We start from the raw sequence: 25111 nt of genomic DNA, 5'->3' as shown, positions 1-25111 counted from the left end.
AATGACATCGTTGATTTGTCGCCAAATCAACGATGACGCCATGTTGTCGTCATTTAAGCACATCTCACCAGTACCCTGACTTATTTTGTCTGCATGTGCACATTGCACAAGCCAATCAGCATTGCGTACTAAGCATCAGTATGCCTAATTAAAGTCTTAATTTGTTTTCCAGTGCATCAACTGTTTCTCTTGCAATCAAAGCCAGCGTATAAATACGAACTGTTATGCAACTCCATCCCCCCTATTGGCTCTTCGGGGCGGCGATGTCCTATGTTGTCTGACTTAATCTAAAAACTACACATCCCGATAGACGCTGCGCCTCGCTGCTCGACTACTTTTACAGGGGCTGTAATTCAACTCCACTCTAATCTGTCCATGATTCGCCTCATTAACACATAGATAATTTGGTGTCATGACGGAGCCAGTCGTGTATCCTGCTTTTCAGCTTGGGAAACCGCAACATGACCAGGTAATTCCTTTTTAAACTTTAATTTGCATGCATTGTTATAGTATTGTGTTTTATTCTGCACACCTAAAAAACACCCTGCGCTCCTGGGTGCTCCGAGAAGCGATGCTGAGTGGCGAAAGTTGCCTTTGACGCGCGGTATAACCGCCCTGTTTCTGGGTCTCCACGAGGAATGAGAACTTTAAAGTGACAATCCGTCCATAGCGGTCCTTCCTCTTGCTGGGAAGGCGATAAAGACACAAGAGAAAGGATTCTCTTTATGCGATGTGTTCGTGGATATGTCCACGTTGCCCCCTCCACTGATTGACATTTCCCCCTCATTCAAGCACCAAAACACTTCACAGCGGTCAGCGAGTTCACCACCAGTTCTCTTTATTCTGCAGGTCCTGTTGTTCATGTTTTTTTCCCCCGTCTACGATTTGTTGAAAATCGCCGTAGCTACTGTGTGCATGGGATTGTAATTAAAACCAGCCTGCAAGCAACCTGCTCTGAGGCTGCACTGGTAGACTTATGCAAAGCTATTATATTCCCTCTGAAAGGAATTCGATTTTGGCAACTTTAGGATAGAAACGACCTTAGGTCAAATGAACCAGGGAGCATACAAAAATATCCATTATTAAGGACAGGTGCAGTGCACATCATGTTCATGGCAATAATTGTTGTTATTAAACGATGGGGAATTATTTACCGGACGATCTTGATCCGTACAAAGTACATTTACACACGTTCTTTATCTATTGTTTGCATGGTTATTTAACAACTACAACTACTACCAATCACTTGTTGTTTATGTTATACTATAAAGTAGTAATATAGTGCTATAGCCTTGTAATTATAAATCTATATATTAAGGCTTGCTGATTTCCGCATGGTAGTGATTTCTGATTCCAACTCGTTCTCTGTCCAATATAATGATCAGACTCAGTCTAATCTAACCTACAACGGAATCCTTTTCATCTCAAACCCCGTAGTCACCCCCCCCCCAGCACACTAAGTGCATAAAGAGAAGATCTGTAACACGTGTGGTATGTGTATCTTCCTTCCCTCCTCAAGGCTTAATGGAGAGGCTGAGACAAGGCTCTCCTTGTTGTTGTATCCACCCTCAACCTAAAGCTCTGTGCCCGCGGTGTGCATGATGCTCCATCTACACCAAAGCCTCCAATTCTCTGGAGAGCTGGAACACATACATAATTAAAAGAGTCTGAGCACATGGATCTCTCTCGCCCCTCTCTCTCTCTGCCTCTCTCTCTCTCTCTCTCTCTCTCTCTCTCTCTCTCTCTCTCTCTCTCTCTCTCTCTCTCTCTCTCTCTCTCTCTCTCTCTCTCTCTCTCTCTCTCTCTCTCTCTCTCTCTCTCTCTCTATCTATCCAATCTAATCTAATCTGAGGAGGCAGCATTGCAGTATGAGCAGAGCATATGGCCTGTGCAGACTGTATGTAGGCCTTCAGACAGCGTTTCCTGTGACAGACTGCTGCCGAAGATAACCTGGAGACATTCAGGGAGCGACAGATGACAAATGTTCTTCTTTGCTCCGAAGCCAAAGAGTTCATTGCAGAGTTCGGGCTCATCAATAGAGTTTGGAGGGGTCATTTATAATGGGAATTGATTCAAGTTCAATTGATGACATGGCAGAACTCTCTTTCTCCTTGTCTGCACATTCCTACTGTTGGGTTTGCTGTAAACTCCTACTGTTGGGTTGACCATAGATTTCTACTGTTGGGTAGGCTGCACATTCCTACTATTGTGGGGCTGTATATTCATACTGTTGGGTTGGCTGTGGATACCTACTGTTGGGTTGGCTGTACATTCCCACTGTTGTGGCTGTACATTCCCGAGGTTGGGTTGGCTGTAGACTCCTACTGTTGGGTTTTACATCACTCATGGGGATCTGATGGAAGCCACTGCCTGTGTTTTAGCATGCTGATCTCGTCAACAAAAGGGAGGTGGGTGAGATGGGGGGGGGGGGCCTTTGGCACACACTGCCATGGGGCCTTTTCAGAGTGTTGGCACACATAGTTCAGCTGGCATGTTCGCGTCCAAAGGAGCGAAGTTAAAAGGAAAATTATAAAGCCTGGCTGATGATTAATACAAGCATGGCTGGACGCTTGGTTTCAAAACGCCACTATTTTTGCAACACTTTATCGAAAGATGGTTTCAAAGTGATAGTTAGTGAGTTATTTTTGACTGCAACAAAAAATATATTGGACCAGATTGATCTGAGGGGACTGTGCAGCACAGTGATGGGTCATTTATTTCCTCCGTGACAAGCGGAATCTCATATGGATTGCTAGAGAAAACAAATCCTTAATAGTTTCAGTTAGCGGAAGGGGGGGACCATGAAAAGAGAACCAATACTATTGAACAGAAATATTGATTTGGGGTGAGTTTACGACCATTCACCACCTACCATATTTTTCCCTCGACAGGGTTCGTTCCTCGGTCGCCTGAGGCACTTTGTGGACATCATAGACCCCAGCACGCTGTTAGTGTCTGAGGTACAGTCAGCATTTAAATGCATTGAATCTAATGTCTGTGTGATGTAATCTAGTTGATATTCCCTGTAGTCCTAAAACATTGAAGCCTGTTCTCTCCTTTTGCTTCTCCACAGGAACGGTTGCAAGAATGCATCAAACTCCTGGACGATTTCAAACATCACAGGCTTCCACCGGGAGTGTCCAACCAACAGGTCATCTTTCAGTCCTCGTACCGTAATATTTAACTAGCGTGCGTGATAAAATGTGGCCCTGTAATCAAAGAGTTGGTCAATGGAGTCGACCATCTCGTTGATGTGGTCTCAAAATCTCATACATTGTCTCATTATGCAGCTAATGATTCATCCTTGTTTAACCATTATGTGTTTTTCCTTCTCCTCGGTCAGCTGTGGGAAGCACAGAAGGTCAAACAGGTTAGTGTGGTGAGAGTGGGTCCAGAGGTGACAGGCAGCAGGCTTTGTCTTGTGTGCTAGTTCTCGTAGCTGTGCGTTTAAATGACCTGCGCCCTTGCGGCGGGCAGCACGATGATGATGTCACACTCTTTGCACGCAGGCCATCATTCACCCTGACACGGGAGAGAAGATCTTCATGCCGTTCAGAATGTCAGGTATGACTTCAAATGAAGATCTTCCCCCCAAACGTGGACTTTTTTAGTTGTGTCTCAAACCATTCTGTCATACTCCTTCATGGTGAATATGGTTTTGTGGTTTGTGTGTTTTGTTTGTTTGTTTGTTTGTGATTTTTTTACACTGCAGGTTATGTACCATTCGGAACACCGATTGTGAGTCCTTTTTGTAGCCCATGAGATCTCATAAGCTTTCTGAATGCATAATTAAACTTTTCCACAAGTTGACTCCTCTATGCTGACGTCCATCTGCTCCGTGAATGCATTCAAATTATGTGCATTTATTTTCATTATTAGACTCAAGGGAGGTCATAATATTTAATATCACATTTTGTGTAGGTCATCGGCCTTCTCCTTCCAAATCAGACCGTGGTTTCTACCATAATTTGGCAGGTACGGTATACATCAATTCAGACATTATGCGGTTTAAAGATTGGAATGCAAATTAATAAAAAATGCAGTGAAGGCTTAAAGTATCACTTTGTAATGTACCTACCAACCTTCCTTCTTTCCTTCTTTCCATCCTTCCTTCCTTGCATCCTTTAGTGGCTAAATCAGAGTCACAATGCCTGTGTGAACTATGCCAACCGCAATGCTACCAAGGTAGGGAAGGTTAAACCCACTCACTTCAACATCATCATAGTTTCAGGGTCACAATTAGAAACTGAAAACGAATATTATTATTAAGTAGATTTGATTTGATTTATCGTCGTTATTTTTGTTTATGTAGTGATTTCACAGACTTCCAAGTTTAAGGCACCTCACAAGTAAACATTTTTTTTAGAATGCCAGAGTAACAATAAACAGAGTACCGGTAAATATTTTTTTTTACCTGATATATTGCGCACATACAATTTATATTGCTCTACAAGTAAGTTGTGTTCTATATGATATGTATTTCACACATATATAATATATATAAATATATGATATATTTATATTATGCATTTGATATTGTTATACAGCCGACGCCAACTGCTAAGTTTCTGCAAGGCTATGTGGGGGCTGTGACCAGTGCTGTCTCCATAGCAGTGAGTCCCTGCTCCTCATTAAGATGGTGCATTCCTCCCTTTACTGCCAGTTCACACCATTGGGTTTTTACATTTCAATTGCACTTATCAGAAGGATTAATCCTAGTGGCAGTCTCATAGACAAATCAGTGGTGCATGTTCGGTTTTAAACTAGTTGTAGTGGTATTGCATACATATAATAATACATTTAATATTAATAAAGAGGTTGTTAGAGTTCTATAGTAAAATTAACTGTTAATTAACATTATTTGTTAACTAAGGTATTAATTAACTGTAACCTATCCTAACCATAACCCTAACCCTTACCCTTACCATAACAACTATGCTAATACTGTATAGTAACGGTTACTGCTGCATTAACTTATGGTAATTAATGGATCATTAATGAACCCTAATTGTAAAATATTACCTATTAGTGTAATAGCAACTGATCAATGTTACCTAATTGGATATTTGCGCTGTAGGTTGGACTGAATGTGCTGATTCAGAAGGCCAACAAGTTGAGCCCATCCACCCGCATGATTATCCAGAGACTGGTCCCCTTCCCAGCTGTGGGTACGTACTGGTGTTCTGCTATGCACTGGGTCCACTGGTAGGACAGGGATTAAGACAGGGTTAGGGGGTTCGATTTCTACGAGGATCACCTTTTGCAGTCAAGGAGTATGAATGGACTGTATTCAAAGGTTATTTGGATGATATCATATCATCTTGTTAGAGTATGTTAAAGTATAACATCAGCAATTGGATACATTACAGCATGCACTCCCTATTGAACCCACAATTTGTAAGTAAAGTAAAATGGAGCATATCAAAAAAATAGCAGACCCAATATTTAGTATGTTCCCAATCAAAGCATTTAAATACAACCACACATTTTAAATCACAAAACACATATGCTTAATGCCCTCCACAAAAAAAGAAGTTCCCATTGAGGTAAACAGACTCATAGTGATTCTCATTCATTAAAAGCACCAGCTGTGCCTTACGTGCTTCTCTAAGCCCATCTCTTCTGTCTCTCAGCCTGTGCAAACATCTGCAACGTGGGCCTCATGAGGCACAGCGAGCTGACCGAGGGCGTCGACGTGCTGGACGGCGACGGCAACGTGGTCGGATCGTCCAAAATCGCTGCTAAGCATGTGAGTGGGTGGCTGGTGCGACCGTGCCATAGGAAAAAAACACATTCCCTGTTAAAAGTTTTCTATATCGTTAGACCCATAGCATAGTTGCCTCGGTCGTATTTTAAGGTTCATCTTGTATTTCAAGTCAAATAGATGATACAGATCGTGATAATGGAATGTAAAAAGCACTCTGATTGGCTCAGGATATAGCCAATGAGGCACAGTGAATCAGCAGCGTTAGAAGAGTAGAGTAAGGTTAGATACCACAATTTGACCAAAATATGCCTATTAAGCAAACGATATGGTAAGGCGGCGCTTTCATCCGAAGGGACTTAATGTATTGAGATACATGTCATGAGGTCCCAGGTAGGGTTAAGGTGTGCACACGGAGGATCAAACCCTTTATCTATGGGTCAAGAGTCAACCACCCCAGCCATTACACTATCTGCGACCTCCTACAATAATATGTTTAGACATAACTGTATTATCTCATTATCTCACTGGGCCATCTTCTCCATGCATGGGGAATCCATTAATTTGATGCGATTGATTCTATGTGGTTTGACATTAAAGAGCTAGGCTGCTGGTTCAGGCCTGTGCAATGCCACCGTATCACTACAACCATGCATCTTGTTCAACATTAAATTTGTACTACCATTTGTTCCTCTTCGGGCCATATCGATTTAAAGAGAAGCTCACAAATCTTGTTTGATTGATCCGTGCTTGGATGAGTTATATTGTTTCAGGATTCATGCCTCTAAGTACCATGAGTACCAAACCAGTCAGAGTGATCGAACCATCGCCTGTACAACCATCGATCCGGGCTTGACTAAAACATCTGTTGAAGGCAATATCATTTGTCAAACTGACTTCCTTGTAATGTTTCTGCTGAAGAGTATTTTTGCGTGAGAGCAAATTATATCGTAACGGATGCTTTAGTAAAGCCAGGAGAGACAGTTAAGACCACTAAGATTGCTATAGTCCTTAAAACATTCCACCAGACAACATACTGGACCCTTGGAACTGTTTTTAATCTGCACACAATCAGTAACTTATTTACCACTTGAAGTGTCTGCATGTCTTAACACAACCCAAATGAAGTTCTAAACAGAAAAATAAGGTTGAATTATGACTCTGGACAAAGCAATGATTGTGGTGAAAAAGGGACACTGCATATCTGCATGTGTTGCTGGGAATAAATCACATATACTGTATATCTCAACACATGTCCGTTCGCGACCTACAACATGTGAATTCTCCTTGTGTTCCCCTGTCCTTCTTCAGGCCATCATGGAGACTGCCTTCACACGCGTGGTTCTGCCCATGCCCATCTTCGTGTTACCGCCCATCCTCATGTCCTACCTAGAGAAGTGAGTGTACAGATAGTGTCTGAATGTACCGTGCATGGTTATTTACCGATATGTCTCCGTATGTGTATGTAGATACAGTCTTAAAGGGCCAGTGTGTAGAATTTAGTGCCATCTAATGGAACAAACTACAACATAAACGACTCTTTATAGAGGTTTTGGCTTCATTTATTTTTGTCCTTTTTTTGTCTTTGCCCTTTAAGACGGCAATTGAGAGAATTTTTTTCCCTTAAGACTATGCACATCACTGACCCTGCTATTTTCACTCTAATGTTTTTGGTGTTCATTCACCAGAGGTCTAATCCAACATCAAGCTTGCCCCATCTGCAGATGGCATACTGAGCATTCCTCTAAGGAATAAATACACTCTTATAATCATTATTACTGCACTCATAACCACGACAGATAGACAAACAAGCAAAGCTACTCCGCACCACAGCCTTGTAGTTGATTTTTCAACCATATTCCCATTTACACTGTACATCAATAAAATAAACCCTGAACAGATGAACTCATCCCGCGCTTCCACAGAATGCGGTTCCTACAGAACCACCGCCGACTGCGGCTCCCCATCCACAGCCTGGTGTGCCTGGCTACGTTCAGCCTCTCCCTGCCGCTGGCCATTAGCCTGTTTCCACAGATGTCTCAGGTAGGAAACTCGTTCCGGGCTGTTCTTGTGCCGCTGAGTGAACCGCAGCGGCTGCTGCTGCTGTAACCGCTGACGAAGCAGCTCCCCTCTTCTGTGTGGAGAAACAGCTGGGATAGAATTCCAATTACATGCACTTGGCCTGACAAGTACACCTCTTGCCCAACCCCCACCCCCCCCGCGCGCCCCTTCCTCGTCCAACCCCAGATGTGTTCTTCCGCGACTAATTATGAGTCGCATCGATTTTCCACGGGGCCCCGGACATCTCTTCTACCCAATGACAGCAGCTCAAAGATTGAAGAAAAAATATATTGAATCCCCGCTTGATTCGTGACGTTTTGTGTGCTTTGCGTGTTGTTTTTTTGTGTGCCTTTTTCCGCAGATCGAGGCTTCTCACCTTGAGCCGGAGATTGCCATGGCGACAGATTGCAGAGTGTTGACTTACAACAAGGGCTTATGATGAATGGTGTGTGTCGGAGAGTGGATGGCGGGGGAGTGAATGGGGCTGGCTGTGAATAATTGTCTCGGACAAAGCCCATCGGAACACAGGCCAAGGACCCTCTCGCTGAGGAACAGGGGAGTAGCTCACCACACACTAACTGTAACGCTAACACACGGTTCTGCCGGGGCCAATGGAATAACAAGACGACCACCACCACCGCCACCAAACCAAGCCTACTGTGAAACATCATTATTACTGTACGAGGACATAGCTAATATAAATCTCAGAAGATGTGTTTTATGTGTTACAGCCGTGTATGGATGTTTGTATACTTTTATGGTTTGAGCTTTTATGATATGATATATTTGACTAGATATCCACACACCAGGTTGTCTGAGCCCAATAATGTGAATATGTGAACTAACAACGCAAACACTTACATCGAGGTTGCAGGTATTTGTTCATCTAAAAGTATTCACTCGTGCATTTTCCTTGGAACCCAATTAGCGGGAGGGAATTTGTAGCTACAGTATTGACAGAGGAAAACCATAGCGATTTTCTGCACACAATACTAAATTTTCTTCCTTGTGCTACATGATTCTGATTAATTCATACTAAATGTTTGCTAACAATAACTTGACTTACAATAACTTTCTGTAATTTAAATTATGTAATAAATACCTTTGCTAAATACTTTCAGGACAGAGTGTTTCCTGGCTCTAATGATGCCACGGCAGTACCTAGGTGGGGGTGGGGGGAGTCCTTGGCCTTGTTGACTTGGCCTTGTCGGACTACTCTGTGTTGTTCCCTCTTCGGCTAACGCTTCCCTATTCCCACTTGATTTAAAGCTGATATGGCCATACCCAGATAGTTCAGAATTTGTTTAATGATGGATATATAAAGACCACTATGTTTTCAATATGTAGTGTTCTGTGTTAAAAAATAAATGCATACTGTTTATGCAAAGGATAATTCAGTAAATCTACACAATTCAAATGAATGTTCTATTAATCAATCAATTAAGTTAACAATTGAGTGAACATGATATGCCATGTGATATTATATGCCACCTAACCCTATAGTGACATCAAAAAGAGTAATGAACCTTCTAACGCAGAATGATAACCCTCTAGATAGAAACAAATATTAATTCTGCCATTATAAATACATATTTGATTGCTTGAAGGAAGTTACAAAATACATTTTAAATAATAAAAAATACACAACAAAGCCCAAATGCTATTTTCCATTGTGGTTCACTTGGGGGGCGGCCATAAGCAGCCTTAAAAAGAAGCAGATCTATTCCACTCGCTGCACTCCACCTAATTGAATCGACTCTTCCACACCGATAGCCGATGTAGTGACTGGGGGAGAGAGAGGGGGGGAGAGTGATGGGCTGGGACAGTGCGGTGGGACCCTAGGTGGACACTCACATGTTGTGATAAATAATAAGAATAATAATAATAATACATTTAATTTAGAGGCGCCTTTCAAGACACCCAAGGTCACCTTACAGAGCATAGTCATCATAAATCGTTTAAAAAAAACAAGAAATTGTGGAAAAAATAAATAAACATAATAAATAAAAAATAAAAAATAAATTAAACAAAAACAAGACAAAACTATCACGTTAGACGTTGTGTGCGAGTTTGAACAGGTGAGTTTTGATGATGCCACTAAGGCACAGAGAAGGGCAGATTTTCTAAAGGCTTGTAATGGCTAATCAGGCTCACACTAGGGATTATAATAGGGGCCATTTAATTGAATGAGCTTTGTGTAAAATTTTACTAAAAGGGTCTCCTTTTCTCTCAACTGACAGTAATGTCATTTTTCCATTCCATCTTTGTTTTTGAGGCCTACCACTTAGTACTGCAATACTTAAAACCCTCTTTTCATTCCAGCCAGGACCCGTCCACTACTGCCCTGTTGTATAAAATCTCTCAAGACATGACCACCACCTCTTCTCCTTATCAATTGTGTGTTGCTTGTCAACAGTCTTCCAATATTGACAAGCAAGATGCCAATTAATACTTTGCAGTCAAGATGAAGCAAATATTTTTCAGAAATTCAAATGCTTTACTACAATGTCACTTTTTTATTTACATCAAAATCTGTTCAGATAAGGAACAATTATTGACCAACATAACATCACCAGCATAATGTCGTCAGGGCACATCATTTTTAACAAATGTGAAGAAAAAAGTGGTGCTGCCTTAATCCTCTCAATGTTCACATTGACGACTCACTAAGCAGTTTGAAGATCTTCAATTTCACATCGTTTTGCTTCTCAAGTGGAACCTTCTCCAGCATGTCGGCGACCACAAGCCCAAACCTCTCGCTTACAGTGTTTTGGCGTCTCTGAGGAGCTCTTTTTGCCGCCGTTCCCCAGTCCCTCTTCACTAGGTCATCTTCATTGTGTTTTCTCCTCTTCTTCGGTCCTGGAATAGGGTAAGGAATGACCGCTGAAGAGTGTTCCACAGGAGTGGGAAAGGACGAGGGGTTTTGGAGGGCTGTGGTGCAGATGGAGCTGAGCTCTGATGCGTTGGACCAGGAAGATGATAACGACTGGGGGATCATCACAAGCTGCAACCCTGATGCCTCCACAGCAACCTGGGAACACAAGAATGGGTTGATTTAAATACAATGTATCGCAGTGGAGTTACCCATACTACAATAGCAGTTATAGCAGCAAGCAGTTCCAAGGACAACATTTGTAAGCCCCAATAGCTTATTTAACCCAAATAGTGTTGAAAGTTGATTCCATCCAAATACTACATTCTGTCTAAGTACTTAATTTTAAAGGTTAATTCCGCCCAAATACTATTCAAACAGACCATTTGCAACTGTGCATTTGAGGTGGTGGGCGCAGGGAGAGGTGCTGGTGTTTGAGCTGGGGTGGTTTGATCTGGGTTGGCTAGGATGGTGGAAGCAGTTGGAGCTGGGATGGTTGTAGCTATTTTAAAGGGCCTCTTCTTGCACACAGACAGATGTTTACTGAAGTCCAGTTTACGTGACAGCATCGACTGGCAGTGGACGCAGTGGTAATGCAAACGTTGTCGACATTCCAACCCACATCTGTGAATGGTGTACCCTAAAAACATAACATAGAATTAGACTAACATAGAAGAGTGTAATTATTTTAGGATTGTTGTGTTTGAAAGTGGATGTTGTGAACACCTGCAATCAGAAACTAGTAGCTGGTCACCATAAACAAATCAGAGAGGGACTCGATTGCATTCATTGCTCCAAATGGAATTTAATATAACATCCAGGCAACCTTTCATGCATAGACCCATTGGATTTCTATTTGCATTTTTCCGAAAGAATGCTCGCAAACTTTACCTTCATGGAGAACAGCACGGTTGAAATGGCTCTCTAAATGAGTTCTGACCTTGCTGAGCTTTGTTGGTTTGAACACATTTGAGCTACAGAAGGGACAGTGGAAGTGCTTGCAGCATGTGGTGCATTTTTCCAATTCGGGCAGGGACCTCCCTTCTTGGATTGAGACATTCATCCTGAAAAGGAGAGCCTAATTGATCAAATTGAACATTTTATGATCACTTATCTGACATAGATCAGTCCTAAGCCTAATGGACCCAAATACATTTAGATTCTTGTCCTGGGTTGAGCTTATTGTGTCCATGACATCACTTGATAAAGGCTATACCAGACAAGACAGATCTAACATGTGGTAAGCTGGTAACATTTAAATATAAGGTGGGAGATGGTTAAGTTTAGGTATTAGGTTAGAGATAGTAAGGTGTAGGGTCGTTTACGGTGTTTTTAGATATGGGTACCGTTAGGTTTAGGCTAGGTATTAGTATTGAGTTTTGTAAGTTTAGAGTTAGTTTAGGTATTAGGTTAGAAATGGTAATTTTAGGTATTACGTTAGAGATGGTCCCAGAACTGTGGTCCTGAAGTTGCAGCTTCCTCTATAAGGACCATGCTTCATATATTCGCATTTTCTTTTGCCGATTTCCTGAGGATTCAGTTTACATTTGCGATATATTATCGATGGAAGCTCACCTTCCCTTCGGCTTGCGAACGTTAACTTTGCTGTCCAATTCCTGACATATTGTTTTGTTTTTTAACGTTGAACAAATGTATTCACATTCAGTACTCACACTCCAGAAATGCGGTCCCAGGACTACGGTCCTGAAATTGCAGCCTCCTCTATTGGAGGAACATTGGCATCGAGGTTAAACTCCATATGTAAACAAAGAAGTTCTTCTGTATTGTGAAACTACATGAGTAGCTGTGCGTTTTCGAAACACTGCCCCTACAGTATGGAAAAATAGCAGGGGTGCGTGCACATGTGTTTTTGTAAAAAATGCACAATATAAAATATGTTTTGCATGCATTTGCATAATGTTTCTTAAATGAATAACAAGGACCACTCCTCTACTTTAACAAACCAATCCAAATGTGCAACATGTTGCAACAGTCTGAGGTGTCTTTTGTTGTCCTGTAGAACCTCCTTTCTTGCCTTAATCAGGTTCCCCCTCTTGTTTTTTCCCTCGACTCTCCGTCTATTTAACCTTCTACTCTTCGTTGTTGGCCCTGGGGTAGTACTACATGATCTCTTCTTCGCCCGGCCAATTCATGTACAACTCCATTAGCAACAATCAAGTTCGTCTGAAGTGTGCCATCATAATTTATATGAGAAAACGTTCGTTCTCGCAACACTGACCCCTACCGTTTGGAATAATATAATTTCAGAGCAGTGTGTGCGTGTGTGTGTTTTTGTCTATAGTCCATGGTATGTTGCTCTTGTGGGGGAGGAATACTGGGTAGCCATGTGCAAACTGTTTGATGAAAGTTCGTCTATAACAGCGGAGGGAGACTCTTATGCGTTCAACTCTAATACAAAATAAACATTAAACCTTTCTGAACCCATTTGTTTTTTATTATCTGCCACTAGAGGGAGCCCTCTTTGCATTCATTCTAACTCTACGTTGGTCCAGGGTTGAAAGGGAAAAGGTTACACAACTAAACATGGCTGCTCCCCAAGATGACATGTTTTCTCTCTGCGTGGATCCCGGCAAAGTTAGCAGTTGTGTGGAAGTCCGATTTATTGACAAGACCAAGGTAGACCCTCTCGCTGCTTGGCGGTGACTCGATTGACTAAATTGCCGTGCTTGAATTCGCTCTTAAATAAGACATTAGCTGTACATTAGCAGATCCACGTGAGTGAGCCATGATGATATGATCTCACAGCAGACTGTCTGTCCATAGGATCTGATGGAGATTCCGATCAGAAGCAATATAGGATTGTATCCCTAAAGGATCTCTGGGTAGCGTGGCAGAGACTTTAGGTCTAGCTAGTTTCCATCCTGCAAATATTGTTTTGTCATGACAGGCTCTTGTGTTAATGTATTCTACAACCAAACTAATGAATAACTTCCACGTTGCAGGGGAAAGGCCTGTTTGCCAGGCGGAGCATCAAGAAAGGAGACACTATTTTTGTAGAACGTCCCGTTGTTTCATCTCAGTTCCTGTGGAATGCATTATATAAATATAGAGGTGAGTTCTCTTGCACATTGCAACAGTTTGCAAAGGACTCTAGCAGTTGGAACTATCATTAATGTGGTGGAAGGATATGCATTTCTGTACATTTTTTCTAATGTATAACATCATTTCCTTGATTTAAATGTGTATGTATTGCAGAAACACTATTTTCTTCATAAATTGCATGGAGCCTAAATCAATACCGACTTTATTGATTTTAATCGAGTAGGACTGTACTGCAATCCGACCAAATAGGTTATATTACAACTGGCTTAATAATGGCCTGCAATCTTGCTTCTCTCTCTCTCTCTCTCTCTCTCTCTCTCTCTCTCTCTCTCTCTCTCTCTCTCTCTCTCTCTCTCTCTCTCTCTCTCTCACAATGGCTCTGTCTGACTGTCGTTCATTCTCTCTCACTCACCCTCTCCATCTGTCTCTCCGTCTGTCTCTCAGCCTGTGAGTACTGCATGCGTGCTCTGGAGGGAGCGGAGGAGAATGCCAGGAGGCTCAGTGGGAAGCCGGGGCTCAGCCTGCCGTACCCGGAGCTGTGCCGGGTGCAGTCCGACCGCCAGCAGGCCTGCCCACACTGTCAGGTGAGCTCCTGGTTGCTTGGTTACACCAAATCATGGGAGGCATCGCTCAAAGCATGACTGTATGAAATGTGTGCATATTGCATATAGTTTCACTTGCAGTGAGTGTACACTTTGGGAATCCTATGGCAAACTGGTAGTTGGCTCGTTGTATACCTGCAAATGTATACCCACATTATAGAATAAAATGTTTATGCATATGGCTTGAAATTAAAATGGACATTGCCCTATATTTCTACCTAGCAGATGTTACAGTGGATGTTTAGTGGAATAGCACTGACTTCCTTGGTTATAACGGTTACCATAAAAAAAAAAGAATGACCTCCATATCCAAAGATAGGTTATGAAAACTGTGCCACGTCTGTAATGAAATAGTATTTGGAAGAGTGATGGGGACCGATTTAGGTTGTCTCTCCAGGTGCCCCATATAAGCCCTTTCTCTCATCAAAAAAGGAAGTACAAGTTCTTTGTCTCCCCCTGCAGGTGATGTACTGTAGCAGCGAGTGCAGGCAAGCTGCGGCCGACCAATACCATCGGGCTCTGTGTTTAGGACCCTCCCATGAAGACCCAGACCATCCACTCAACAAACTTAAAGATGCCTGGAGGTTAATAAAGTCATGGCGTGCATTACTTTAGAGAATCTTCCAACTCTTTATTCATCATACCTTAACCTTGAGTCATTTCTGTGTTATCCAGGAGTATGCATTACCCTCCTGAGTCCTCCAGCATCACGTTAATGGCAAGGATGGTGGCCGTTGTCAAGCAGGTGATTCTTTCACTATTGCTCATAGGTTCAACTTTATATCAGACTATTTTCCTGTAGTTCTCAATTTGGATGATCGCACAGAGTTGGTTTTAATAAAACCATTGATGGATGACACTCGTGTTACAAGATGATAAAAATGTGTATTGCAATCATTAGTTAGGACTAGATGGGTCCCTGTCATGCCCCCCCTCCCTGGATATACGTATCACAGTCTGTAATGAGGGGTCCAGAGAAGTATAATAACCTATACAATAGAAACAATATGCATTGTTTTTTGAAAGCGTGTGACCATTGCACGTCAAATAGCCGATTTAGAAGTCAAGTATTGTGGATTATTTCAATGTTTCCCAGGCCAGCGACAAAGGACGATGGCAGAAGCTCTTCTCGCAGTTCTGCAGTCGCACTGCAAACGAGGAAGAGGAAATCGCTCATAAGCTCCTTGGGGAGAAGTTTAAAGTGAGTGTCCTACTCCGCTTCAAGTGTCTAATTTGTACTGCTATTGTGTTTTTTAAAGCACGTCATTCAGATTTAACGTCCCTGTTTGGTATTCTCCTTCCTTAAAGCTATTGTCTTATATTCACCCATCAAGTTGCCAGTTGTAATTATGGCAGACTTCCAAATTGTAAATCATGTAAATGCTAATGCTTCTTTTGGTACATATTTCCAAAGGGGCAGCTGGCGTTGCTTCAGGGCTTCTTTTCAGCGGCACTTTACGAAGATCACCTCAGTCAAGTAAGTGATGATGGAGCCCATTGTTTGGGTTTGTCTTTTAGTAGTCTTACATTGGTATTGTAATAATAATGTGATTACAATTATATTTTATTATGTTTGATAAATACTAGGGCTGTCAAGCGATTAAAATATTTAATCACGATTAATCGCATTAATGGCATAGTTAACTCACAATTAATCGCGATTAATCATAATTTTTTTTCTATGCTAAATATCCCTTTTATTCTTTGTCCCATTCATTTTTCTCATTTTAATGCTCTTATCAACATGGAGAAGTGCATCGGCTTGCTTTGTGCAAATGATTTTTTATTGATAACAACATTGGCATATACTGATCAAAACAGGACGGTACAAAAAAAAAGCCTATAATGCAAATAAACGATGGACATACAAAGATATGCCTTGAACATAGCAGTCAGGCTACTGCTTCTTTATTTTGAGCCCAATAAAAAAAAGAAAAAAAAAAGTAAAAATTATTATTTGTGTTAATCACGCGTTAAAAAAAATTAACGCCGTTAAAATTGGTTTGCGTTAACGCCGTTAATAACGCGTTTAACTGACAGCTCTAGTATATACCAAAACAGGCATTTGATTTTCAGGTGTCATGAAGGAAGCTGACTGTTCTGACTCAGGCTTTTTATTCGTTATCTTAAATTTTCGGGAGTTATGTAGTTATTCAGAGATTATGACCCGATGTTCTGTTCTATTTGAAGTGTTATTTTAATCAATATGCAAAACATTTTAGGTCACTATTCTTAAAGAAATTTCTGATTGGTGGGGGGGGAATTGGGATGAAAGCTGCATAGCTTGTGTTTAAGTTCTGACAGCCTTTTTACTAACATACAAGTATGGTACAAGTATTCACAATGGTAATTCACGTTTGCCTACCACTACTGGCAGTGCTGCAGATATCATTTGGCTGTGGTCACAAACACAGAGCGTCAGAGAGTGCACATCAGTACACGAGAGTACAGCGCCAGCCTCCAACCAGCAGGGGGCCCCGCGAGAAAGCATTGGGGGGCCCTCATGTCCGCAGACATTGGGGTAGCGGGGAGAATACCAGAACGGCATCCAATATCGAGCAAAGCACTGAATTGTTACTCTTCTTTAGGAGGTCATGTGGCCCTTCATATAACATGTTTAAACTCTATGAGCCGCTCTCTTTGTGTTCCAGTGGTTTACCCCTGGGGGTTTCCGCTCCCTGTTCTCTCTGGTGGGGACCAATGGACAGGGCATCGGCACCAGGTGGGTCCTCCCTCTTTTTCTTCCATTTGCACCCGTTATATTATCAAAGGCTATTAATTATTTCATAATATTTTCTGTGATTGAAGTGCTGTAATTTGAGAAATTTGTTCAAATTGCCAGAGCAATTAGTATTATTAATAATGTCATATTTTTTGTCTAGCTCCCTGAGTCAATGGGTTCACGCCTGTGATGCACTTCAGCTTCCTGCCCAGCAGAGGGAGCAGTTGGACTCTTTTATCGACCAGCTGTACAAGGATATAGAGAAAGGTCAGGATTTATTTTCCCTCTCTTTAATATTCAGACTTGTCGCCCTCATCAGTGCTGATTTGTCACGGCTTTATTGAATTAGAAAAGGGGAAATGTGAAACAAGTGCATCGGTGCAATCGTTCACTGTGTGCGGCGTGTGTTGCCAGGGCTGTAATCTTGATAAAGGTCACTTCCTATTGCTTTATTATTTATTTTCTCCCCTGTCTGTAGAAACGGGAGATTTTCTGAACTGTGAGGGGTCTGGGCTTTTCCTGCTTCAAAGCTCATGTAAGTTCTGACATCTGAGGGCTTTGGGGGAGAAACCACACCAAACCACTCTGACCTGTAAAGACTCATTACTTGCATCATGTTCTCCTCACCCACTCAGGTAACCACAGCTGCATACCAAACGCAGAGGCCGCCTTCCCGGACAACAACTTCCTGCTTCACCTCAGTGCCCTTAGTGACGTCCAGCCCGGAGAGGTACATATATGCATTTGGGGGGTGGGGGGTATATTTGAGCCTAGATATAGGATTGTAGTCACATGGTATTCAAAACGGCGACAGACATTAAGAACAGCCTCCCCCCCCCCCCCCTCCATTTCTGAATGCCATGCAGAAGGGCTTTGAATGACCAATGAAGCGCTGTCTAAGACATGCAGCGGTGGGTTACGGGAGGACATCTCTCTACAAGGGGGTGCTGGGGGGAGGGCACTGCCAACCTACGACGCAACGCTTGAGATGTCGTGAGATGTGTTCTCCAGCCATGACAACTCGTTGTTCTCCCCCTCCCCATCCCCTCGGTCTGTAGGAGATCTGCATCAGCTACCTGGACTGCTGTCAGCGCGACCGCAGCCGACACAGTAGACACAAAACTCTGAGGTAAACAGACTCCACCGATTTTGTGTGTGTGTGTGTGTGTGTGTGTGTGTGTGTGTGTGTGTGTGTGTGTGTGTGTGTGTGTGTGTGTGTGTGTGTGTGTGTGTGTGTGTGTGTGTGTGTGTGTGTGTGTGTGTGTGTGTGTGTGTGTGTGTGTGTGTGTGTGACCCCATTAATCACCAAGCAGTCGATCCCGCCCATTGATTGTGCACTTTGGTTCCTCAGGGGGACAAGGGCTTGTTAAGATTGACAATTACTTCTCATGGGCAGGACGGGGGGGCCGAGGTTCACCACCATATCAACTATGGTGGGGGTATGGGCAGATGTGAGATTCCAGATCACTGATGGGAATGCATTTTATTAGTCTTATGGGAGAAGCAGCCAGGGGAATGGGTGTGTTGGAAGGGGCAGGGGGTGGGTGTGGGGGTGGCGGTGGGGGGGGGGGGCTGCCAACGATGGTCCAAAAACATCTGATGTGATTTGCTCAGTCTCCGTGAAAGGACAAGATGTACGCTTATGCAACCCCTCTCTCTCTCTCCCTCTCTCTCTCTCTCTCCCTCCATCAACCTCTCTCCCCCTCTACCTCGCTCTCCCCCTCCCAGGGAGAACTATCTGTTCGTCTGCTCGTGCCCCAGGTGCACCTCCCAGGCCGACGAGGCTGACGTGACCTCGGAGGAGGAAGAGGAGGACGAGGCCGAAGGAGAGGCGGAGGGGGACGAGATGGAAGACGAGATGACGGATGTCTGATTCGGGAATACTGTTATAAAAGATTAAAAAAGGAAAACAAAGGGAGCTGGAAGGAGAGACTTGACGCCTCCATTGGGAAGCCCTTGTGTGACCGGCATGATGTTTAGCCACCAGAACCACACACCCACGCGCAGGCTTTGAGCCAAAGCCCAACCCTGACCTCGATCTCCACAGCGCCACATCTGTCACAGTTGGTTGTGTGAACAATAAAACCAACATTCATACTAACTAGGTTCATTAACTATTCTCGTCTTTTTTTCGTTTTTCGGTTATGTACTGAATCCTTTTCCAAGGAAATATTTTTTAAAACAAACCATTCCAAATTACACTGCAATTTGATATCCGAAAATATAGTGTACTTTGGAGGGGTGTTTAATTGCTATTCAGGTGAAAAATGTAAGCGGTAATAATTTGTCCCCAGTTGTGAGTTTGATTGGCCATTACAAGCCATTTAAAAATCGAGCCCACTGAGTAGGCTGTTTCTCCTGTAGGCTGATCTATCCATAGTACATCTGGACTAGATGGACACACCCACTTGTGATGTCACTTAGGCACAGTGAAGGGCAGATCTTCAAGCAGCTTGTATTGGCTAATTACGCTCACACCTGGTGGCAAAAATATCCCTCCTTTAAGCAAAGCTCGGGCTAAATCTGGTGTGAATCTAGTGAAGCACGTTTTTCACCAGCAATAGCTTCCAAACGCCCCCCCTTAGCTGTTGGTTTGTAATCGACTATCTCGCCTCTATCTTTTATTGACAATATGACATCAGCTAGCCAATAATGATCGAATCCACTTCAGGGTGAATAATTAAGAGTTTTGTTTGCAAACATCCTACTGTATTCCAATCCACTTGGTCTTGTTAAACAACCTGGGGCAATGTAGTAACACATAGCTCTTCTTTCACCATTTAGATATTTTCTGTGTCTGTACTGTACCACTGGCAGTGAAGAATGATTTCTACACTCTTGTGACGTAACTGGTGGAATCCATAACGGCTGCCCTGTAAGAGCAGCCAGAAGAGTTGTTTTGTACAATTTATAAAATAAATCCTCAAAATTGACGGTACCTGGTTGGGGTAGGCTACCATAGTGAAGAGTGAAATCTCAGTCGAGTAAGTTGACATTTCTTATTCTGTTTAACTTCTATTGTGGGGATGATGTGAACAAAGCAACAATCAATTCTTCACCCAAAGACTATAAGCTCTTGCCTATATCCTCAGTATTGAGGACACAACTACATAAGTCTGATTTCAGCTGGCATTTAAATCAAACACCAAACAGACACTGGCCCACTAACACCTTTAAAACCCGCGGCTTCGTAAACTAATTTTGTGCTGTGAATTTTCTCACAGTTTCCAAGTTCTGTTGGTACATAATTGTTTATTTTGTTTCTTCTGGGCAGACCCTTTTAAATTAAATTATTTGTTAAATCAGTTCATTAAATGTTTGTGGCCAGCCTGAATCAACAATTAGCTGTCGGTGCCAAATACGAGTATACAGCAGATGTTAGCCAAGTATTCAACTAAGACGAATTTGTTTTGCATTGCAATCATAAAATAAACCAATGTTTTTCTTTTTCATTTAACATCATAGGTTGCTATTGGATAAAATGATTTCATGACAATCTTCTCATCCACTCACTATTCACATAAGAGTCTTAATTCACGACATACCTTGAAATAGGGTAATATAAGTTACGATGTTCTATTTCATGGTGTATGGTAAATAAATTAATAATCGTATGGTTAGGTGAAATTATCTAACCTCACAAAAACATAAGTCACAATTATCACACATGTCTCTAATCGACTTGTTTGCTTCCTCACTCACCTCCCACCTCCTCCTCGATCGCCTCCACAGGGCAATGTACAGCACTGTAGGAATCATAAGGACGTGATCCATAATGTTGTCCATGTTTATGGATGGATTAATTAGTGTACTCTCATTAGAACGTGATGATGATCAATGACACTATGTCTCCCTATCTCCTCCTTCTGTACCAAAGTATTTCCAACCCATCTGGCTCTGCTGCTTCTCCTGTTTCTCTAACTAGCCCCTGTCACAAACAAGGGCACACGTATAACCAAACACTGCTGCAAAGATAATAGCTCTCCAAACTCCATGCCGCTCGGAGCTCCACCGGAAGGCCATTACACACAGTACAAATACAATTCAAGAGCACATCCACTCATCATCACTTCGCTGGTCGGTCTTCTGCTGGCGGGTGAAGGACCCTGAGGTGCAGCTACAGGACCCTGAGGTGCAACTACAGGACCCTGAGGTGCAGCAACAGGACCCCGAGGTGCAGCTACAGGACCCCGAGGTGCAGCTACAGGACCCCGAGGTGCAGCTACAGGACCCCGAGGTGCAGGTAAGGGATCCTGAGATGCAGAAGGGCTCGCTATGGCCATAGCCTGATACCCAAAGCCATGGCGGCGCTAAACATGGAACTGCTGAGGGAACTAGGAGTCTAGGAGTCTTAGGGGTTCTTTGTTGTGTGTTGATGTGTTATACTTTTTGTATTGTCACTGTCTGGTTTTGTTGTGTGATGACATGTGTTAAGTGTATTGTAAGTTTCTACTCGTAATGTACAGTCGCCCTGAAAATGATTTCAACCCGGGGACAATTAACTAACTAACTAACTATAATCAACACATCAATCTAAACATTCCTCATTGGAGAACATCCTAGATATATGCCACGTTACTCAGAAACCTAATTAGTCACTTTTTATTGTGATGCTCTTTGTTCTAATGATGTTAAGTACACCTTGCATTATTGACACTCTTGTGTCGGGGACTCACCGATAGTGATCTGATGGTGAACCATGAATACCAAACGATTGTACGCATTGTGTGCCTCCCTTCTTTACCTCTCAGTGTAAACACACACACGGCTTCCACCTCAGCGATCAAACCTGACCTGCATCACATGCTAATTAGCTCTGGATGCCTCGAAGAGAGATGAAGAGACAGACACACACACACACACACACACACACACCACCACCACGTTATTTACACAAACACACACACACACACACACACACACACACACACACACACACACACACGCACACACACACACACACACACACACACACACACACACACACACACACACACACACACACACACACACACACCACCACATTATTTACATGAGAGGACCTCAAGCGTGTCGGACCCCTGGTTGTTCACTGAAGTACCCCCCCCCCCCCCCCCACCCCCACACACACACACGCACACATACACACACCCATCCCTGCCATGGCTGTCAGCTGTCCTCCTCTGAATCCATGCCAGGATCGGCTTCGGCGCGGTTCATGTCGGAACGTGCTGAACACTGGGGTAGCGTTTCCACTGCGGGAGGGGGGTTACACACACACACACACACACTTAGAGCGTGTGTTTCAAGTGTATGTATGCGTGTGTGCGTGCGTATGTATGTGAACAGATCTTATGTATCTTATGTAATGCATAGATGCCCAACTCATGTCCATGGCGGGGGGGGGGGGTCAAAAGAGCTTGGGTGGAGATGGTGGTGCGGTTGTGGGTGGTGGTGGGTTGAGGGGGAAGTGGGTCAAATTGTCCCTTGTTGAGGGATGAAGGAGAGGATTGTCAGTCCAGTGTTGGAGAGGGAGGATGAGGAGAAGGGAAGAGAGTCTGTACGAAGGGCAGATATAACTGTGTGGACAATGGGTTCATTTGTTCAAATGCACTCAACAAATTGGCAATTGAAACATGTTGAAACATGGCAGCAGCAGAAGAAAGTTGTCAGAGTCTATTATGGTTGTGAACACTTAGGGGTGAAGGGAGGGAGAAGGGGTGCGCAATAAAAAGGCATCCATGAGTTGGAGGACATGCAGGCTCCTTAGAGATAGGTGAGTTTTCTCTGAGCTGTATTCTGCTTTGACGAAAGTTTAGTGATGGTGTAGGGCCTACTAATAAACCCATTATAATGAACAGCGTGTCAACTTCAAATTGGATAAATCCACACTTTGTTGCTGGTGTCCTGCTGTCAGTTTTGAGAAGTGATTTAAAATGTAATTAACGTAGACAATCCTGTGCTGTCAGCAGTGTGATTCTTTCAGGGCTTTAATTCACTTATTTGTTCACTTATTTGGCTGGGAGGGTGCCGAACAGATGTAAATGTCAAGAGCTTTTTCATTCAAGTGGCAGTTGGAGAATGACTAAGGGCTTCTAAAAGTCAAAAAGTGTTTTTCTCGTATCACCGTTCTCTATTGAGCTGTCATGAATTAACATATTTTTTTGGTAGTTGTAAGACCTCAAAAAGAAATAGGATATTGTTTTCAGGCAAGCACTCAGCGAGTACTCCTTGATACACTTCAGTGCCACATTTTAATTCTTCTTATTTTTTTAACCCCCCGCTGTTGTTAATTTACTCAGCACAGGGTTAAAGGTGGACCGTTGTTTACGTTGAGCGGGTGTGAAATGTGTCCCTCCTTCTGTTCGCTACATGACTAAACGGCCACGAAACAGGCTAATGGCCAAACGCATGGACTTTGGGAACCACGGCTGCCATATGGTAACCATTTTGAACCCATGCATTAGCACTGTCCGGTTGGGTTAGCGTAAAGGATACCATGGTCGCCTAGGAGGGTCGAGGCCCGGGTGATGGACGACCACTTCATATGAGACCAGCCACGCTGAGGCTTAGCAGTCGCACCGCAGCTCTGGGAACGAATCGCTGTAAAACAAACCAACGCTCTCTGGGAAAACATACACTGCCACAACAACAAGTTTGTTTTGATTGAATTATGGGTGTTTCGATGGTGAGATCACCGCAGAACCGTTTTCCATGGCAAGGTTAAAATAACAAAGAATCGAATAAAGGGTTTTTCTTCTCATTGTTTGATAATGTAATGTAGTTCTGGTTACTAAGAAAAACCTATCTATATTTTTTTTATGTGAGATGTCAAAGAAATGGGGAATCAATTGAGTGCCAGGTCAAGTTGAGTCCCAGATCAGAGCAATACTCGGAGATAGGCTTCTCCCGCGGAAAATAACGTTGTACTGAAAGTTTCGTAACAGCAACAGCAGATTACATCCCTTTATGAACCCCTTCAGCACATGATCAGAAAGACTGAAATAACTATTACACAACCATGCCACAAGAGACACAGAACAAACTTTTTTTTTTCTGTCATTCAGTCCTCTACACGCAATTGTGTGCGGTCATCCACACAAGGATAGTATAATCATTTTTTTCTTCCTTGGCATCGTGCAAAGTCAGTTTGTTTTAGTCGGTTGCACAACCGCCCCACTCCGGTTTTTTAAACTGGTCGTTTGAGACCTGGGGAGCACGTTGAAAATGTTACCCATATCTCCAAACCCAGCTCGAGTGTCGGACACCATTAAGAGAAAACCCATTGTACGTTGTTTGAAAGAAATCATCTGTGAATGCACAGATGAATTCTTCCTCTATGGTCGATCCGCGCGTTTTCTGAACCAAACGGCAGTGGTGAGTCATGCAGTGCCAATGCTAAACACTCGTACTATTCGGCTTTATCGGGCCCGATATCTCTCTAGTAATTTCCATATTTCCCACAGTGGGACATTAAACACATTGTTGAGGGTCGGCTAAAAGGGCCGCAGCTTTTGGGTTTGTGCCCTTTTATTTCCACTGTGGAAGCGAAGGAGCAACACTATGCAATTATGTGATGGCACATTCCTGGTCGGCAGAATACTTGGAAGTGTTGTGAGATTGCGCGGTTTGATAAGACTTTTTTTCTGCAATATGAAGAGAGGGGTTAGAGGGTGGGGGGGTTGTGGGGTGGTTTGTGGCGGTCAATTTAATCGTGCTCATCATAACAAAGGTCACGGTCATAAGCCTTTTACCAAATAAACCTATTGGGGCACATATCACACTTCAACTTCAATTCTTCACTGAAATTCGTTTTTAATTGTGATGAGCCTGAATGTGTGTTTGATTAGCTAGTGGCTGTTGTGCCACTTGGTCCCGAGACACACTGGAGACACACCGTTTAAAGTGTGATACTGTTCTCAATTCCCTCTTTCCCTCTTTAACGTTCAGGTGAATCCAAATGTTTTTACTGTTAGTTAGTTAATTGAATTGCTTAATTTACTCAATGGTTCAGAAAAAAAAGGAGAGAATCCAGGCTTTGTTGTTATTAGCTTAAATGACCATTAGGAAGCCAGTAATTATTCAGTAATTCCTTATCATTAAAACCA

The 25111-nt window shown here is 42.9% G+C and overlaps 3 protein-coding genes across 5 annotated transcripts; 2 read left to right on the top strand and 1 right to left on the bottom strand.

Moving 5' to 3' along the window:
* The first annotated feature begins 347 nt into the window (after positions 1-347).
* sfxn5b (sideroflexin 5b) lies at positions 348-8930 on the top strand. Its single transcript, XM_056600518.1, has 14 exons — positions 348-469; positions 2892-2960; positions 3074-3151; positions 3344-3370; positions 3510-3564; positions 3713-3738; positions 3922-3975; positions 4129-4185; positions 4548-4613; positions 5078-5168; positions 5634-5749; positions 7016-7101; positions 7630-7747; positions 8127-8930. The coding sequence occupies exons 1-14, from the start codon at positions 413-415 to the stop codon at positions 8202-8204; spliced, it is 978 nt and encodes a 325-aa protein (XP_056456493.1). The 5' UTR covers positions 348-412; the 3' UTR covers positions 8205-8930.
* Positions 8931-9808: 878 nt separating this feature from the next.
* LOC130390544 (uncharacterized) lies at positions 9809-12643 on the bottom strand. Of its 3 annotated transcripts, XM_056600558.1 has the most exons (5): positions 12311-12643; positions 12074-12165; positions 11529-11701; positions 11021-11277; positions 9809-10796 (listed from the first exon to the last, which is right to left on the bottom strand). In XM_056600558.1, the coding sequence occupies exons 2-5, from the start codon at positions 12136-12138 to the stop codon at positions 10416-10418; spliced, it is 876 nt and encodes a 291-aa protein (XP_056456533.1). In that variant the 5' UTR covers positions 12139-12165; positions 12311-12643; the 3' UTR covers positions 9809-10415. The 3 variants fall into 3 exon arrangements, with proteins under 3 accessions (XP_056456533.1, XP_056456534.1, XP_056456535.1); XM_056600559.1 differs by lacking the exon at positions 12074-12165 and having other exon boundaries at positions 9810-10796; positions 12311-12639; XM_056600560.1 differs by lacking the exons at positions 12074-12165; positions 12311-12643 and adding an exon at positions 12213-12304 and having other exon boundaries at positions 9810-10796.
* Positions 12644-13125: 482 nt separating this feature from the next.
* smyd5 (SMYD family member 5) lies at positions 13126-20496 on the top strand. Its single transcript, XM_056601027.1, has 13 exons — positions 13126-13274; positions 13601-13709; positions 14145-14284; positions 14765-14886; positions 14978-15047; positions 15399-15503; positions 15717-15779; positions 16954-17024; positions 17185-17291; positions 17503-17559; positions 17660-17754; positions 18083-18153; positions 18753-20496. Exons 1-13 carry the CDS (start codon positions 13182-13184, stop codon positions 18895-18897), a joined length of 1248 nt encoding a protein of 415 aa, XP_056457002.1. The 5' UTR covers positions 13126-13181; the 3' UTR covers positions 18898-20496.
* Positions 20497-25111: the final 4615 nt, after the last annotated feature.

Source organism: Gadus chalcogrammus, chromosome 10, assembly GCF_026213295.1.
Source record: "Gadus chalcogrammus isolate NIFS_2021 chromosome 10, NIFS_Gcha_1.0, whole genome shotgun sequence".
Classification (NCBI taxonomy): Eukaryota; Metazoa; Chordata; class Actinopteri; order Gadiformes; family Gadidae; genus Gadus; species Gadus chalcogrammus.
This window is presented reverse-complemented; position numbering and strand designations above follow the sequence as displayed.

What these genes read in the sequence shown, in the direction of transcription:
- LOC130390544 (XM_056600558.1), bottom strand. Translation starts at nt 12,138, where the DNA reads ATGAAGCATGGTCCTTATAGAGGAAGCTGCAACTTCAGGACCACAGTT. An exon ending in GTTCTGGGACCATCTCTAAC is followed by an intron (nt 11,702 to 12,073) that starts GTAATACCTAAA and finishes TCTCCTTTTCAG; the next exon opens with GATGAATGTCTCAATCCAAG. An exon ending in CAAATGCACAGTTGCAAATG is followed by an intron (nt 10,797 to 11,020) that starts GTCTGTTTGAAT and finishes TTGTGTTCCCAG; the next exon opens with GTTGCTGTGGAGGCATCAGG.
- sfxn5b (XM_056600518.1), top strand. Translation starts at nt 413, where the DNA reads ATGACGGAGCCAGTCGTGTATCCTGCTTTTCAGCTTGGGAAACCGCAA. An exon ending in GCACGCTGTTAGTGTCTGAG is followed by an intron (nt 2,961 to 3,073) that starts GTACAGTCAGCA and finishes GCTTCTCCACAG; the next exon opens with GAACGGTTGCAAGAATGCAT. An exon ending in CCAACCGCAATGCTACCAAG is followed by an intron (nt 4,186 to 4,547) that starts GTAGGGAAGGTT and finishes ATTGTTATACAG; the next exon opens with CCGACGCCAACTGCTAAGTT.
- smyd5 (XM_056601027.1), top strand. Translation starts at nt 13,182, where the DNA reads ATGGCTGCTCCCCAAGATGACATGTTTTCTCTCTGCGTGGATCCCGGC. An exon ending in GATTTATTGACAAGACCAAG is followed by an intron (nt 13,275 to 13,600) that starts GTAGACCCTCTC and finishes TCCACGTTGCAG; the next exon opens with GGGAAAGGCCTGTTTGCCAG. An exon ending in TTTCCTGCTTCAAAGCTCAT is followed by an intron (nt 17,560 to 17,659) that starts GTAAGTTCTGAC and finishes TCACCCACTCAG; the next exon opens with GTAACCACAGCTGCATACCA.